The 14,082-nt window shown below is 39.2% G+C and overlaps 3 protein-coding genes across 4 annotated transcripts; all 3 read left to right on the top strand.

Annotated features, from left to right (window-relative positions):
• The first annotated feature begins 822 nt into the window (after positions 1-822).
• Positions 823-5,827, top strand: LOC149398423 (rab GTPase-activating protein 22-like). The gene is made up of 11 exons (XM_089615175.1): positions 823-1,383; positions 1,870-1,965; positions 2,370-2,473; positions 2,850-3,079; positions 3,757-3,879; positions 3,962-4,050; positions 4,162-4,267; positions 4,353-4,450; positions 4,816-5,082; positions 5,410-5,493; positions 5,573-5,827. The coding sequence occupies exons 1-11, from the start codon at positions 1,294-1,296 to the stop codon at positions 5,588-5,590; spliced, it is 1,305 nt and encodes a 434-aa protein (XP_089471301.1). The 5' UTR covers positions 823-1,293; the 3' UTR covers positions 5,591-5,827.
• A 2,087-nt stretch (positions 5,828-7,914) lies between these two features.
• Positions 7,915-10,955, top strand: ABCI1 (non-intrinsic ABC protein 10). Of its 2 annotated transcripts, XM_089613955.1 has the most exons (3): positions 7,915-8,155; positions 8,232-8,260; positions 9,474-10,953. In XM_089613955.1, exon 3 carries the CDS (start codon positions 9,521-9,523, stop codon positions 10,205-10,207), a length of 687 nt encoding a protein of 228 aa, XP_089470081.1. In that variant the 5' UTR covers positions 7,915-8,155; positions 8,232-8,260; positions 9,474-9,520; the 3' UTR covers positions 10,208-10,953. The 2 variants fall into 2 exon arrangements, with proteins under 2 accessions (XP_089470081.1, XP_089470082.1); XM_089613956.1 differs by lacking the exon at positions 8,232-8,260 and having other exon boundaries at positions 9,474-10,955.
• Positions 10,956-11,962: 1,007 nt separating this feature from the next.
• On the top strand, positions 11,963-12,949 carry LOC149398425 (mediator of RNA polymerase II transcription subunit 4-like). Its single transcript, XM_089614588.1, has one exon. The coding sequence runs from the start codon at positions 11,984-11,986 to the stop codon at positions 12,947-12,949; it is 966 nt and encodes a 321-aa protein (XP_089470714.1). The 5' UTR covers positions 11,963-11,983.
• Positions 12,950-14,082: the final 1,133 nt, after the last annotated feature.

Below are 14,082 nucleotides of genomic sequence, written 5' to 3' on the forward strand. Positions count from 1 at the left end.
ACATAATGATATTGATTAATCATAATTTTTGCGTTGCTAACAAAAATCGTGTTCATAATTACAACTTACTATTTCTATTTTTTTTATATCTGAGTTATTATTTAATTAAAATGATTTAAATATATATTAAAAAGTAGTAAAAGAAATGCTAACTTTTACGTATGATAAGTGATAATCAATAATTGCAAACCGTTCACATTATTATCTAAATTAAAATTTATCAAGCCTCCCGGGCAACGCCGGAACCTATTTCTTGTAAATAAATAAAAACAAAAGAAAATGCCATAGTCAACAACAATGCATGTGACTTTAGCCTATAAAACAAAATGCAACCCAAGTTGGCCTCTGAACACAATCTAGTCAATTTGTTTGTACACATTGACTATGGAGCAAGTGAAAAAGTAAAAAAAAAAACTTTATATGTATAAAAAATTATATATATACACATCAAAAAGTATATATTAATACCTTTCACAACAATTACAAATTTACAACTCCATGATGTCCCTCTTCCGGCGAAAAAAAAAACAAAGAATACACAAATTATATATTAAAAAAAAAAAAAAACACCAATTTAAGTTTTAACTTCTAACCCTACCAAAAAAAAAATGAACATGCAAAGGAAAATTTATTAGACAGGTAAAGCCCCAGAATAGATAATTTTCCATTATTAAGTACAACTAAAAAGGAAAAAAAAAAAAAAAGTCCAAAAATAAATAAAATTCGAGACAAAAATGCGAGTTTTTTTTTTTTTTTTTTTTTTTTTTTATTCCTAAACAAAGAAATTTAGGAATATTAATAGTTTTTGACGCATTAAACGGTTCGGTGTGGTTGGAGAAAAGAATGATTATAGCTTATTTGTCATTGAGGACTTTGACAGAGTAAACTCAATCAATGCAATTTCATTTCAATACCCACCACCACCACCACTAGAAACCCCCAAATTCAAGAACAGCAAAAAAAAAAGATATACAAAACGAACAGATAAAAATAACCCAACAAGAAAAGTAAAATAAAAAATAAAAATAAAGCTCATTGTTCAGAGGATTTTATTATTATTAATCTGTTGGAGCTGTATTTTAGGCAAGCTCTTGAACTGGATCCCCTCTGGAAAAAGGGAAACAAATAAAATCCAGTGAAAGAGGGGATTAAAGATTTCATCTTTTTTCAATCCTCCTAAGTCCTATCTGGGTTTTCGTTGATCTTTCGGAAGGTGGATTATTTCTGTGCGAATTGTTTGTTTTGATTGGAAAAAAAAAAGAAAAAAAAATTGGGTCTTGTTTTTCTTTTGTAATGTGGAGGGAATCAGGGACACCTGCTGATTCATTCTACCAGGTTCGTCCTGAGTGCACAGATGTTCCCAAAACTCGCTTCAAGATCAAGGTTTGTACTTTTTTTTTTGTTATAAATATTATTTTTGTTATTTTTCTTTTTATGGTTGGAAAAGAAAAACTGGGTTCTTAACTTCTTATGATTTCCATGTGTCTTGTTTTGATTCCTATTATTTTTTTTTTCTTTTGCTGCATCGAGAAAAAGCGTGTTTTTTTGGGTTGTCAAAAGATATGAATTAAATTACCTTTGATTATCTTAGATCAGGAAATATATTCTGCTGTTTTTTTTTAACACGGATTTTGATTTGCAATGAGATAAGATCATTGATGTGATGTGACATGAAATTGGGTTCGTGATGTTAAGGGCACGAGATTTTTTTAAGCGATGAGAATTCAAGCACGTTCGCTTTTCAGCAAATTCAATTGAAACTGGATGAATCTTCTCTTTTTAAGCTCTTTCTTAAGCTCAAAGCGTTATATTTTTATATCCGCTTTTTGGTCCCAAATAAATGCTTGTAAATGGTTTGTGTATTTGCAGGCAGGTAAAACTCTGAGTGCGAGGAAATGGCAAGCCGCGTTCACACCAGAAGGGTGTCTCGATATCGGGAAAACGCTGAGCCGAATACAACGCGGAGTAAGTGCTTTTTTTTGTAGTTAATATATATATACTGATTCTTTTCTCGGTTTTGGTACCTTGATCGGGTTACCAGAATTGAAATAAACGGATGTTAGTGTAGTCTATAAGCTCTGTTCATCGGCCGAAAGATTCCACAGAGTACCGTATCTTATAAGCTTCCTTTTTTTCGGAGCATCCGAATTCATTACTGATGATGATTCCCTTGTCTTATTCGGGCTTCACGAGCGTTACGTCTTTTTTCTTTCTTCTTCATGAATATTCACGATACGAAACTCAGCCATGATATCGATGCGAACTTTTTTTTTCTTAGTAACGGTTGCGAATTTCGGTTCCGAGTTAACGCTTGGTATTATTGATTAGTGACTAAACTAACCATGACTTTTGATTTCTCTCCTCCATAGGGAATTCATCCCTCCATAAGAGGAGAAGTATGGGAATTTCTACTCGGTTGCTACGATCCCAAGAGCACATTTGACGAACGTGACTATATACGCGCACGCCGAAGGTAATTCTTTAAAATAATAATTATATGTGATAATAATAACAACGATAATAATAATAATAATAATAATAATAACTAAGTGTTGGATTTCATCAATGTGTGTTTCTATTTTTGGGTCCATTAGGTATATAGCCATATTTACAGTTTCACATTGCTGTATAGTCAACGTTTCGTAAATCTTAGGTAAATAGTCACGTCCATGTATTTACCCGTGTAAATTGACGTAAATAACCCGCCCATCTATTTCAATGAAAGGGCAAACCAGGAATGTCTTATCATCTTTATGGCTATTTACTTAAGATTTACGAAACGTTGGCTGTATAGCAATCTCAAACGTTTTAGTTGGCTAGTTACCTAATTTTTTTTATATATTTTTTAGGGTGCAATATGCTCGGTGGAAGGAAGAGTGTCGGGGAATGTTTCCGGTGGTTGGAAGCGGAAGATTTGTGACGGCTCCGATGATAACCGAAGAGGGTCAGCCGATTCAAGACCCCTTGGTCCTCCAAGAAGCGTCTCTACAAAACGCGATGCTCGACGCCACGGCCAGCACTTTGGAACCCGTCAAGGACAAGAAAGTAATTCAATGGATGCTAACCCTTCATCAAATAGGTCCGCCCCGTTTCGTCCTGTTCATCTTCTTTTTTTTTCTTTTTTTTTTCTTTCTTTCTCTCAACGAATAAGACTCTGTTTGGAACCCGGAAAAATACGAGGAAAGAGAAAATGGAAGGGTAAATTAGAATTCGATGTTGTGTTTGGAAGTCATGGAAAATATGAGAGTAAAAGAAGGGGATACTGAGAAAAGAGACAAACGCGGGCCTCTCACTCGTAGAAATTTTGATGGATTTCATTTTCCACCCGAATTTCCATGGAAAATGAAATCTTCTTGTTGGTTATGCATTTTTTTTTTTACTTTCTCTCCTACTTTATTTTCCCTCACTGCATACCAAAAAAAAAAAATAGTAGGGATTCCATTTTCATTTCCAAACACACTCTTAAAGAAAAAGAAAAATACGGGTTGTGGTTCTTAGATACCGAATGAGATTGATGAGTGGACTTTCGGGGCAATTAAATTGGTCAAAGTAATCAAGGGTAGGAATTAGTTTAGGTTATCTTATGTTGTCTTTATTTTAATTTTATTTTATTCAATCAATGGAATTTGAAGGTTCTTATGAATCGAAAATGATAGAAACGTGGGTAAAGAAACTATCTTTTATCATCCATTCAACAATTACACTCTAATTCTTTCACATTCGAGATTTGACTAAATATATTTTGTGTATTGGCAGGTCTCGATGTGGTCCGTACCGACCGAACCTTAGTGTTCTATGAGAAGCAAGTCAACCTGTCGAAACTCTGGGATATTCTCGCCGTATACGCTTGGATAGATACAGACATCGGTTATTGCCAAGGTCAGTCATACGTGTATACATATATGTGGGTGTACTAATTGAAACTCTGGGGTCGGTTTTGATGTTTTGAAACGTTTGACAGGGATGAGTGACCTTTGCTCTCCGATGATTATCCTTCTCGAAGACGAAGCTGATGCGTTTTGGTGCTTCGAGCGCTTGATGCGAAGATTGGTACACAATTTTTTTTTTCTGCTCTATTATCCACTAGTCACTGGATAGATATATTTAATATTTTATTTTTTATGTGTTCTAAAATCCTATGGTTTTTACTTATTTTTTAAGCGAGGAAATTTTCGATGCACCGATAGCTCCGTCGGAGTAGAGACCCAACTTCATAATTTGGCTGCGATCACCCAAGTCATCGACCCAAAGCTGCATCAACATTTAGGTACATCACTTTTTGGCACCTGGGTTCTTTAATCCTATATATATAGTCGTATTTTACATGTAGTTTTGTTCTGTTTGGAATGCAGAGACTCTCGGCGGAGGTGACTATCTGTTTGCGTTTCGAATGCTTATGGTCTTGTTTCGTCGAGAATTCTCGTTTTGCGACTCGTTGTACCTTTGGGAGGTATAAAATCTATCCTTCTTTTTCTTTTTCTTTTTCTTTTTTGGGTTGGTATTAGAAATGATATTTGATCATGGGCAGATATTTACAAGCTTTAATTCATTTTTCTCTCCAATTTTAAAAAGTGCAATCTAAATACAATCTAAATTGATTTTAACTTTTATTTTTTAATTTTAATATTAGATTATTACTCTCGTCTCTTTTTTGAAATCAGCAACTTATTTAAGTTGAAAATAGGTTTTTAAGTTTCGTTGAAAAATAGGGACTAAAAAAGCTACTATCGTAATAGCTTATGGACATCATAAAACCCAAAATAATATCGTCGAATAAATAAATCGTACTAATTTACCCTCGCGAGATATTGACAGATGATGTGGGCTTTGGAGTACGACCCGGACTTGTTCTTTGTATACGAAGAGACTAACACGGGCCACGACAGACTGGGCGAGGGGTCGAGAGGGAAGTCGAAATCGATACGTCAGTGTGGGAAGTTTGAGAGGGAGAATCTCAGGAACGGGGCCGGGAAAAGCTCCGAAGCCCCGCTCCCGATCTCGATCTTCCTCGTCGCCAGTGTCCTCAAAGACAAAAGCTCCAAGCTCCTCCAAGAAGCTCGAGGTCTAGACGATGTCGTCAAGGTCTTTAATTCTTTTGTGATCATTATTTTTTGTTATATATCATGGACTAATTTTGTTCTACCAAAGGATTAAATTTCCGGTTGCCGATGATTGGCCTGTTATGGATTCATTTTATGGAAATACCGGCGGTCGATGGGAGTGCCGATGAATTTTTTACATTGCTGAATTTTTATTTTTTTTTCCACTTGAATTTCCATAGAAGGAAAAAAAAAACAGTGGCAGAATTTGCTGGTTTTCTCTGAAATTTCTACGACCAAGGATAAATCGGTGAGTCTTTGATCCTTGGTTTTTAACTTAATGTATTAATCTTTATTTGTTCATGGGCAGATATTGAATGATATGACTGGAAACTTGGATGCCAAAAAGGCATGCACTGGTGCAATGAAACTTCACAAGAAGTATCTAAAGAAGGTTATTTTCTTCTCAGACTATTTATATATATATATATATGAGTCATTGAGACTGATTTATGTATTAATACTAATTGCAGGCCAAGAAGACTCAATGATAGCTATCATAAGAACAAAGCAATAGAAAAGCTTATGTGGCCACTTGAATCTATTTGTGGCTAATTCAAGAACTTTGACTTGGTTCAGCAAGAGAGTCAAGAAGATATAACAGATATAGCCTTGCCTTCTTGTACAAGGAAAATTCTGGCTCAAAATATTTTTGGAAAGTTTATTCTCATTTATTTTGTATATTGACATTTTATTTTTATTCATTTTTTATTATTATTTATGGAAAAGCCTTATACAAATCCTACATTTTACGTCAACACGCTTTTGTTGGCCTGTAATGAATAATGATTGATATATAAAGGACCGAGAGACGAAGAAAAGAAACAGAATAATTAAGAGAAAAATAAATTTCTTACATTTGGTTTTCGAATTAATTGACGTATTTAAACTTTGAGTTGCCATAACTGACTAATAACATGTTCATAAATTGCTTACCGTACGAGTATACATAAAAATTTGAAAAGGAGCTGTGTCCGTGATTGATACATAAACAAAATTTAAATCATATATTTGTATAAACGACAAAACTTTTAAATCATATAGTTGGGCAGTTAAGAGAAATCCCCTTCTCCCCGAGTCGTGCGATCAATGAAGAGAATCCCATGGAACAAAGAAGAAATAGGTACAACGAGAGCGAACACCCTTGTCGAAGACCTGACAGAGAGATGATCCCCCACTTCGGCCTATTGAGAATAAAAGAGAAGGTCGGAGTCAAAACACAATCGTAGACAAGCTTGCAAAATTTAATAATGAATCCTATCTTTTCCAAGATCTTTAGAAGGAAGGTTCACTCCACTCGGTCATATTTGTGTTGCTCGTGTCAAATTTAAGGGCTCTTTTTCTATTCTCCTTTTTTTTTTTTTTTCCTTTTTTACCCATCTAGTGCATCAACTCAAAAGCCACGATGACGTTATTTGGATCAAACGGCCCGAAACTAAAACACTTTGGTATTTTGATATCAATGATCCTAATAAAACATTTTAAGTGTTTATCAAAAGTTCTTAGATAATTATGTAGCTCACGTTGCAAAAGATGATTGGGCGAAATTCTGAAAGTTGTGTCAGTGCTCGCACCTTAAGAATGAGGATAATACGAGTTTTATTTAGGTCAGTCATCGACGTCCCTTCATTAAAAACACCAAGGCATGTACATGTTGGAGCCGGACTCACAACATATCCTAGGTTTTTTTTTTCTTTTTTTTTAAGAATATTGGTTGGAACTAGTCCGCCCTGACGCCTTGTTTGGATCCATGTCGAAGAGTGCCTTCTTCAGTTCCTCGACGTTTAAAGGGTTGGCAATCCATTTATTATTCTCCACAATGAGTAACAGTATCTGCGTTCGATAACCCTCTTATATGGAGAAGAGAAAGTGAAGAGGTCTTGAAAAAAGCCGATATAATTAAAGCCCTCTCCTCATTGAATAAGAAAAATAAGTGTATAAATGCATGTTTTGATCGCCGTCGCACAAGCTCGCTGCCTCAAAAACGTCTCAATCCACGATTGAAAATCCGCTATAGTTCTCGATCAAGAGCTTTAATCTCCTCCATCATCTCAAATTCTTAATTATCTCGCCAAATGTTAATCCTTGCTTGCACTTAAAACCTCACTAAATAATCTTATGACATGTTAGCCTAATGTATAATTATCAAAGTAGAGATACAGCTATATTATCCATTTAGATTAGGGTTGGCGGCAAAAATATTTATTGTTTACCCAAAATGATACTTACATTCCTATTCTTTTTATTACACTGGCAATACTACGTGATGTTATGTTTTAATTGTGCCGTAAGTACTTCTCCCGTCAAATTGGAAAGAAAAACTTGTGGCACCCTCTGATTTGATGAAAACATAAATTTTTTTTTCTTCTTAAAACTAGTTCAACATTAGATATATATTTTTATATTAAGGTAAGGAGAAATCTCGGAATAAATAAAGGATTTATCGAGTTCGTTTCGAATAATAAATTATTTTCCGAGGAGATATTCCGGAATTTAATTTAAGAAAATAAATTCTCAAGGAAGAGAATTAATTCCGAGAAACCTTAAATATATTTGAATTAATCGAGAATGAATGAGACAGTTCTCGGTTTGAATCATTTAATTAAAAGTTCGATCAGTTATGGTTGAAGTCACAAAATTTTGTGACAAGGACGTGGTTGTCATGTTTTCTGGGCTCAGTTGAAATGAAATGTTGAGCTCGGGGTCAATTTAAAAGCCGTAGAGAATTGAAGGTTTTAATGAGCGATTATGAAATTTTCGTTTCATATATAAAGAAAATTTTTATTACCTTTTCCTCATTTTTTTTTTCCTTCTTCTTTTCTTTTCTTTTCTTCTCCCGAATCTTCTCTTCCCCTCCTTCTTCTCTCGCTCGCCCGACCTACAGAAAAGAACAGAAAAAAAAAAAATAAAATAAACGCAGCACTGAGCCACGTCGCCGCGCGCATCCCAGCCGAGCAGAGCGCCACCGCCGCGAGCTCTCCGTGGCCGCCGCCCGAGAAAGAACCGCCCGGAAAGTGAGGAGACACGCCAAGGAGGCTGAATCTCACGGAGATTAGGTAAGAAAATCAAACCCGAGTGGATTTTTGGAGATTAGGGTTCATACATGAAATTTTGGGGATTTTTTTATTTCAGTGACGCGCGACGAGTGAAACACAAAGCAGGTGACTTTACGAAATTTAGTTAATTTGGTCGACTTCCTATTTCATTTTTGTATAAAATCTGACTCTGGTTAGCTGAGCTAGGCTGATTGCTGATTTGTGAAGGATTTTGAAATGATTTGAAATTTTCACCATGAAGAACTGTAATGATGTTGCTTGAGTCTCGTGACTGAATCAAAACAATCTTTATTTTTATTTGATCGGTTTTCTTGTTTCAGTCTCAGTCTCAGTCTCTTTAACTGCAAAACCTTATGGAAAATAAAATATTTAAAAAAAAAATAGAAAATTAGAAAAATAACAAACTTAAACGTTTGACATTGCTAAATAGTCAACGTTTGGTAAATTTTAGTTAAATAGCCGTAAATAATGATGTGAAGGTGGCTATTTATCTAAGATTTACGTCTGTAAATACATGAAAATAGCTATTTACCTAAGATTTACCAAACGTTGGCTATTTTCCTAATGGACCATTACAAAAGTAATGTCGGTGAGAAAACCACCGACTCCAAGGCTCCACGTTGATTGCAGAGTTCTGGAGAATTTTAGACTGATTATCAAGCTGTTGATTGCTGAATTGTGGAGGATTTACACTGATTTTAGAATATTGATTTCTGAATTCCGGAGAATTTTAGACTGATTTTTATGTTGTTTATTGTTGAATTGTGGAAAATTCTAACTGATTGTGACATTGTTCTTGTTGTTTATTGTTGATTGTGACACTGATTATCAAGCTGATTTTTATGCTGTTGATTTGATGATTTTGTTGTTCTAAATCATTGATATACAAGAAATCTAAGCTTAGAAAGAATCAGACTATTAACTGGTTCGTTCCAAAGTGGTTTTGATCACAATAGTGTTGTGCATTAGATTTTGATCTGAATTGAGAGACTTGATGGTATTTTGTCGAATCAAAACAAGCTATATTTTCATTTGATCGGTGTTCTTGTTTCAGTCTCAGTCTCTTCCACTGCAAAACCTTAGGGGTAATTTAAAAAAAAAAAAAAAAAAAGTGCCGGTGAGAAAACCACCGACTCCGAGGCTCCATGTTGATTTTATAATGTTGATTGCTGAATTGTGGAGGATTTGATTGCTGATTTAACATTGATATCGTCAATTATGTTGATTTGATGATGTTGTTGTTATAAATCATTGATATAAAAAGAAATCTGAGCTTAGAATCAGACAACTCACCGGTTCGTTTTGTTCATTTGATCAGCGCACTTGTTCCAAAGGAGAAAGGAAATAGAAAAGAAGAAGCAAAAAATGTCGGTGAGAAAACCGCCGACTCCAAGGCTCCTCTTGAACAACGTCTCTTGCATGAGAAACGCCCAGCAGATCCTCCGACACGTGAACGTCTCTCTCCACGACGGAGGCTCTCTAGTCCTGACCGGAACCAACGGCTCCGGAAAGACAACTTTCCTCCGAATGCTCGCCGGATTCTCTCGCCCCTCCGCCGGAGAAGTCCTCTGGAACGGCCACGACGTCACAAACTCCGGCGTGTTCCACCAGTACAAGCTCAGCCTGAACTGGCTGTCCCTGAAGGACTCGATCAAGAACAACCTGACGGTCCGCCACAACGTCGAGTGGTTCGAGGTCCTCGAGGGAAAACGGGGAAAAGCCCTGCCCGCGTTGCAGCTCATGGGTCTCGGGAGGCTCGCCGGAGAGAAGGCGAAGATCCTCTCGATGGGGCAGAGGAAGAGGCTCCAGATCGCGAGGCTGCTCGCCGTGGACCGTCCGATCTGGCTCCTCGACGAGCCCTCGGTCGCGCTCGACGACGATGGGGTCGAGCTTCTCGAGTACGTGATCGCCGAGCACAGACGGAACGGCGGGATCGCCATCGTCGCCACGCATCTCCCGATCCAGATCGAGGACGCCGCTTACCTCAGACTTCCGGCGAGGTTTCCGAGGAAGATGACATTGGTGGATATGCTCGACCGTAAAGATTTTTGAGGCTTTTTTTTTTCATGCCCTAATTCAGTGAGAGCTTCAGAAGAAGAATCTAAATGAGGTGTATTCTACTCTTACTTATGAGTGAGCTATGTGTGTAGGTGTATGTAGTAGTGGCGGAGCCAGAATTAAGAAAAAATTTTTAGGGCCGAAGATGAAAAGATCATATAATTTTAGCCAAAAAATAAAAATAAAAATAGAGATAAAGATGAAATTTTAAAATTCAGGGGTAATACATCGTAAGGCTCATGTCTGTTTTGTTTAATTTAATTACAGGCCAAGAAGACATAATGATAGCATTAGAACTTAGAAAGAGAGTTGGGAGAACCTTGTGGTACAAGAAAAGAATTTAGGGTCAATGTTTTGCGGACATTTGGGTTCTTTATCCTTGTCTGCAGAGTTGATCATTTACATGTATATGCCAGTCGGTGCTTCGTTTTTTTTTTTCTTTTCTTTACTTTTTAGTGATCTTATCTTATCTTACAAATTTTATTTGATTTTTTGAAGTCTTTTGGAAAAATTCAAATTCCACTGAGACTTGAGTTGAACTTAAGAAACTTAAGAAACCCATATTCTGTACTCGTTCAAAGATTTTTAACTGCCATAGATGAGAGAATTCTACGTGTTATGCATCGTTTTTACTTTGCGAAAACGACACTCCCAAGAAAAACGACGACTATCAAAAAGCCCAACTGATCGAGCTGAGCCCATTTGGTCGGCCAACAGGTCCCCATTGCGAGGCGTGGCCACTCCTCGCTAGTTGAACCCCATGGCTTGCCAGCACGCCGCGCCTTGACCACATGGACCTCCTTGCACCGTCCTCGACCAAGTGAGTAGTCGTGCTCGACCACTAGCGCCTGGGCGAGCCCACGCCTCGACCAGGTGAGCAGTCGTGCTAACCCATCTAGCCAAGGTCCCCCTTGCACTTGGGCAAAGCCATTCTCTCTGCCATCTTGGCCTAGGCGAGCTAGAATCCCTGCCATCACGGCCTAGGCGAGCTTCCCCCTCAACTAGCCACCTCCTCTCACACAAATGGACCCCACACCTCTCTCTCTCTCTCTCAATATTTAGCTCCTCTCAAATATCGATAGTCTAGTTTTACTGAGATATTGGTTACCGATGAAGATGTTGACGATTTTATAGATATTTCCAATAACGCTATCGACGTATCGATAAAATTTTGCGGAGATACCGGTTGTCGACTTGAGATATCGAAGGATATCCTATAAATACATATAATTCAAAATAAAATTCCTAGCATATATTAGTTCTATTTTGTTTTCAAATGATATTAACGTTGTTTATATTTGGGTTCCTAACAGTTTTTATGTTTTTTTTTATTATCTATGAAATGAGATCTGATCTTATATTATGCATAACATGTGTACTAAAAATTCTCTGTCTACAATAATTCAAAAAATTAAAGATAAAAATAAAAGAGATATGCTCTCTCTCTCTCTCTCTACCAGTAGATATTTTTTGCAATAATTTAATTATTTTATTAAAAAAAAGTAAGATTCGTAATAACTGAACGAAATTTTTATCAAATTTTAACTATTCGACTCACGAATTTTGTAAAAACATTGGAGGATATTTTAAACTATAAGATATATTACATGTATCATGCCGAGATTCTTTAAAAACCTAGATACTTGCTATATTTAAAATTTTGCTGCAGACTAATATTGAGTGCCGTAGTGTGCGTCGGACGTAAACCATCCGCGCCCTCTAAGTTCACCCGAAAATCCGTTCCGGCGAGCCCAGTCGCTGCTGGCCCAAATGGCCTCCCTCGCGGCCCGCCTCTTCGAGGTCTCCCCGAACCGCTCCGCCTTCCGCGGCGGCGCCGCCCTCCCCGTCTTCCTCTCCCCCCTGGCGGGCCCCACGCAGCCGCCGCCGGCGGCGGCGGGGTCCACCGCGAAGGAGGTCCTCGCCAACTTCGCGGCCCTCCAAAAGCAGCTCTTCGAGGCCGTGGCTCAGCTCCAGGAGATCCTCGACCTCCAAGACTCGAACGCGAAGGCGGCCCGGGATCTCCGGTCCCGAGACGGCGCCGCGCTCTCCTTCGCCTCGAGGCTCAAGGACGCCGAGCGCCTCCTCGACGCCCTCCTCGACGACTACTCTCACTATCGCAGAACCCCCAAAGACGCCGACGAAGACGAGCTCAGACGAGACGAGAACGATGACGAGGACGAGGACGAGGACGAGGGAGATTCCGCGGCCGCCACGACGACGGTGAAGTCGAGGCTGAGCCTATCGGACGTGCTTTCGTACGCGCACCGGATAAGCTACATCACGTTCGCTCCGCCGGAGTTCGGCGCCGGAGAAGCCCCGCTCCGGGGAGCGCTCCCGTCGGCGCCGCAGGACGAGCAGATGCGGGCCTCGCAGCTCTACGCCTGCGCGGGGCTCGACGTGGGCCTCCCGGCCGCCGAGCCTGAAAGCCGCTCCTTCGAGCCGATGGTGGATCAGCCTCCTCCGGCGCCGGAGTTCGGGCGGTTTCCGGCGAACATCTCGCTGCCGCCGGCGGGGTGGAAGCCGGGGATGCCGGTGGAGCTTCCGCTGCCGCCGCCCGGGTGGAAGCCGGGGGATCCCGTGCCGCTGCCGCCGGCGGGGTCGATGCCGTCTTTTCTTCCTTCGCCGCCGCCGCCGCCGCGTCCGGCGAAGCCCGCCGGAGAGACCATCCAAGTCCGGCACGTCGAGCTGGACATCCTCGACCAGGACGACAGCAGCGACGACGACGACGACTACTGAGTATTGATCAATGATTGAAATTTTTTAAAAATATGTGATGCCTCGGATTTTTCTTTCATGAGATAGATCCATGTGGCTCTAGTGTGATCATCAATAAATGTGATGAACCATCTAAACCCTAAGGCTGTTTTCACTCGAGAAGGACCCCAAATATCACTATACACAAGAGAAAAAGGTTTTGATGGCATGTACTTTAAAGATGGATAAACAGTTCTATGATGTTTTGCAAGTTCACAAACTTCACACTGAAAAGAATACACATATTTATTTTTTAAAAGACTGGGAAACAAATATTTCAAGTAATTAAAACTAGGATGACCTAACCTATAATGCCACAACATTATTTCATTCTCACAAGACAAGGTATTAAAGAAACTTGGTTTCTGAACTTGTTTATCTGAAAGATTTTCTGTGACCAAGTGATAGAGTCCATTAACCTCCTTAGCATTGCCAATCATCTTCCCCGAACGTGGATCCTGAAATTCAAATCCAGCAAAGGTTATTGTAGCGATGCATTTGCAATCATGAATAATACGGCTAACTAAGATAGATTACAAGAGAGTTTTGAGACGTGTAGGACATTTATCAAGGTAAGAGATGGTGAGATAACAATAGAGCCTTTTCCAGCTATGGAGGTTAGGGAACCATCAGCAATTTTCACTTTCAGATTACCAGATAATGGAAAATAAGTTGAGAATATGGAGGAACTACCGGTCATGTGATCGGTTGCTCCTGAATATATTATCCACGGGTTTGAATTTGAACCAGGTATGGAAGTTGTGGGATATGTAACTTTCTAGGCTAGTGATGAAGAAGTGACATAAGATGATGGGTTAGGAGTATAGGATTTTGAATGAGAACTCATGAGTTGATACAATTGCTCTAGCTGTTCTTTGCTGAAGGCAGACTGTTCTGAGGATGATTTCGGCTCTTCAGAAGAAGATCTTGGCTCTTCTGAGGAGACATGGAATCCCTTTGCGTCGCGTGGAGTCCGATTGGATGGTGAGGAGTCTGCCGGCTTTCCATGCAACTTCCAGCACTTGGCTTTAATGTGTCCGGGCTTGTTGCAGTGCTCGCAGATGGGTCGATCTCGGTCGTTACGACGATCGTTGCGGCGCGGTGGCTGACTGGAG

Source organism: Urtica dioica, chromosome 5 (genome assembly GCF_054948205.1).
Source record: "Urtica dioica subsp. dioica isolate 48M chromosome 5, U.dioica_male_clone48M_v1_H2, whole genome shotgun sequence".
Lineage (NCBI taxonomy): Eukaryota > Viridiplantae > Streptophyta > Magnoliopsida > Rosales > Urticaceae > Urtica > Urtica dioica.

What these genes read in the sequence shown, in the direction of transcription:
- LOC149398423 (XM_089615175.1), top strand. Translation starts at nt 1,294, where the DNA reads ATGTGGAGGGAATCAGGGACACCTGCTGATTCATTCTACCAGGTTCGT. An exon ending in GCTAACCCTTCATCAAATAG is followed by an intron (nt 3,080 to 3,756) that starts GTCCGCCCCGTT and finishes GTGTATTGGCAG; the next exon opens with GTCTCGATGTGGTCCGTACC. An exon ending in AAAGCTGCATCAACATTTAG is followed by an intron (nt 4,268 to 4,352) that starts GTACATCACTTT and finishes TTTGGAATGCAG; the next exon opens with AGACTCTCGGCGGAGGTGAC.
- ABCI1 (XM_089613956.1), top strand. Translation starts at nt 9,521, where the DNA reads ATGTCGGTGAGAAAACCGCCGACTCCAAGGCTCCTCTTGAACAACGTC.
- LOC149398425 (XM_089614588.1), top strand. Translation starts at nt 11,984, where the DNA reads ATGGCCTCCCTCGCGGCCCGCCTCTTCGAGGTCTCCCCGAACCGCTCC.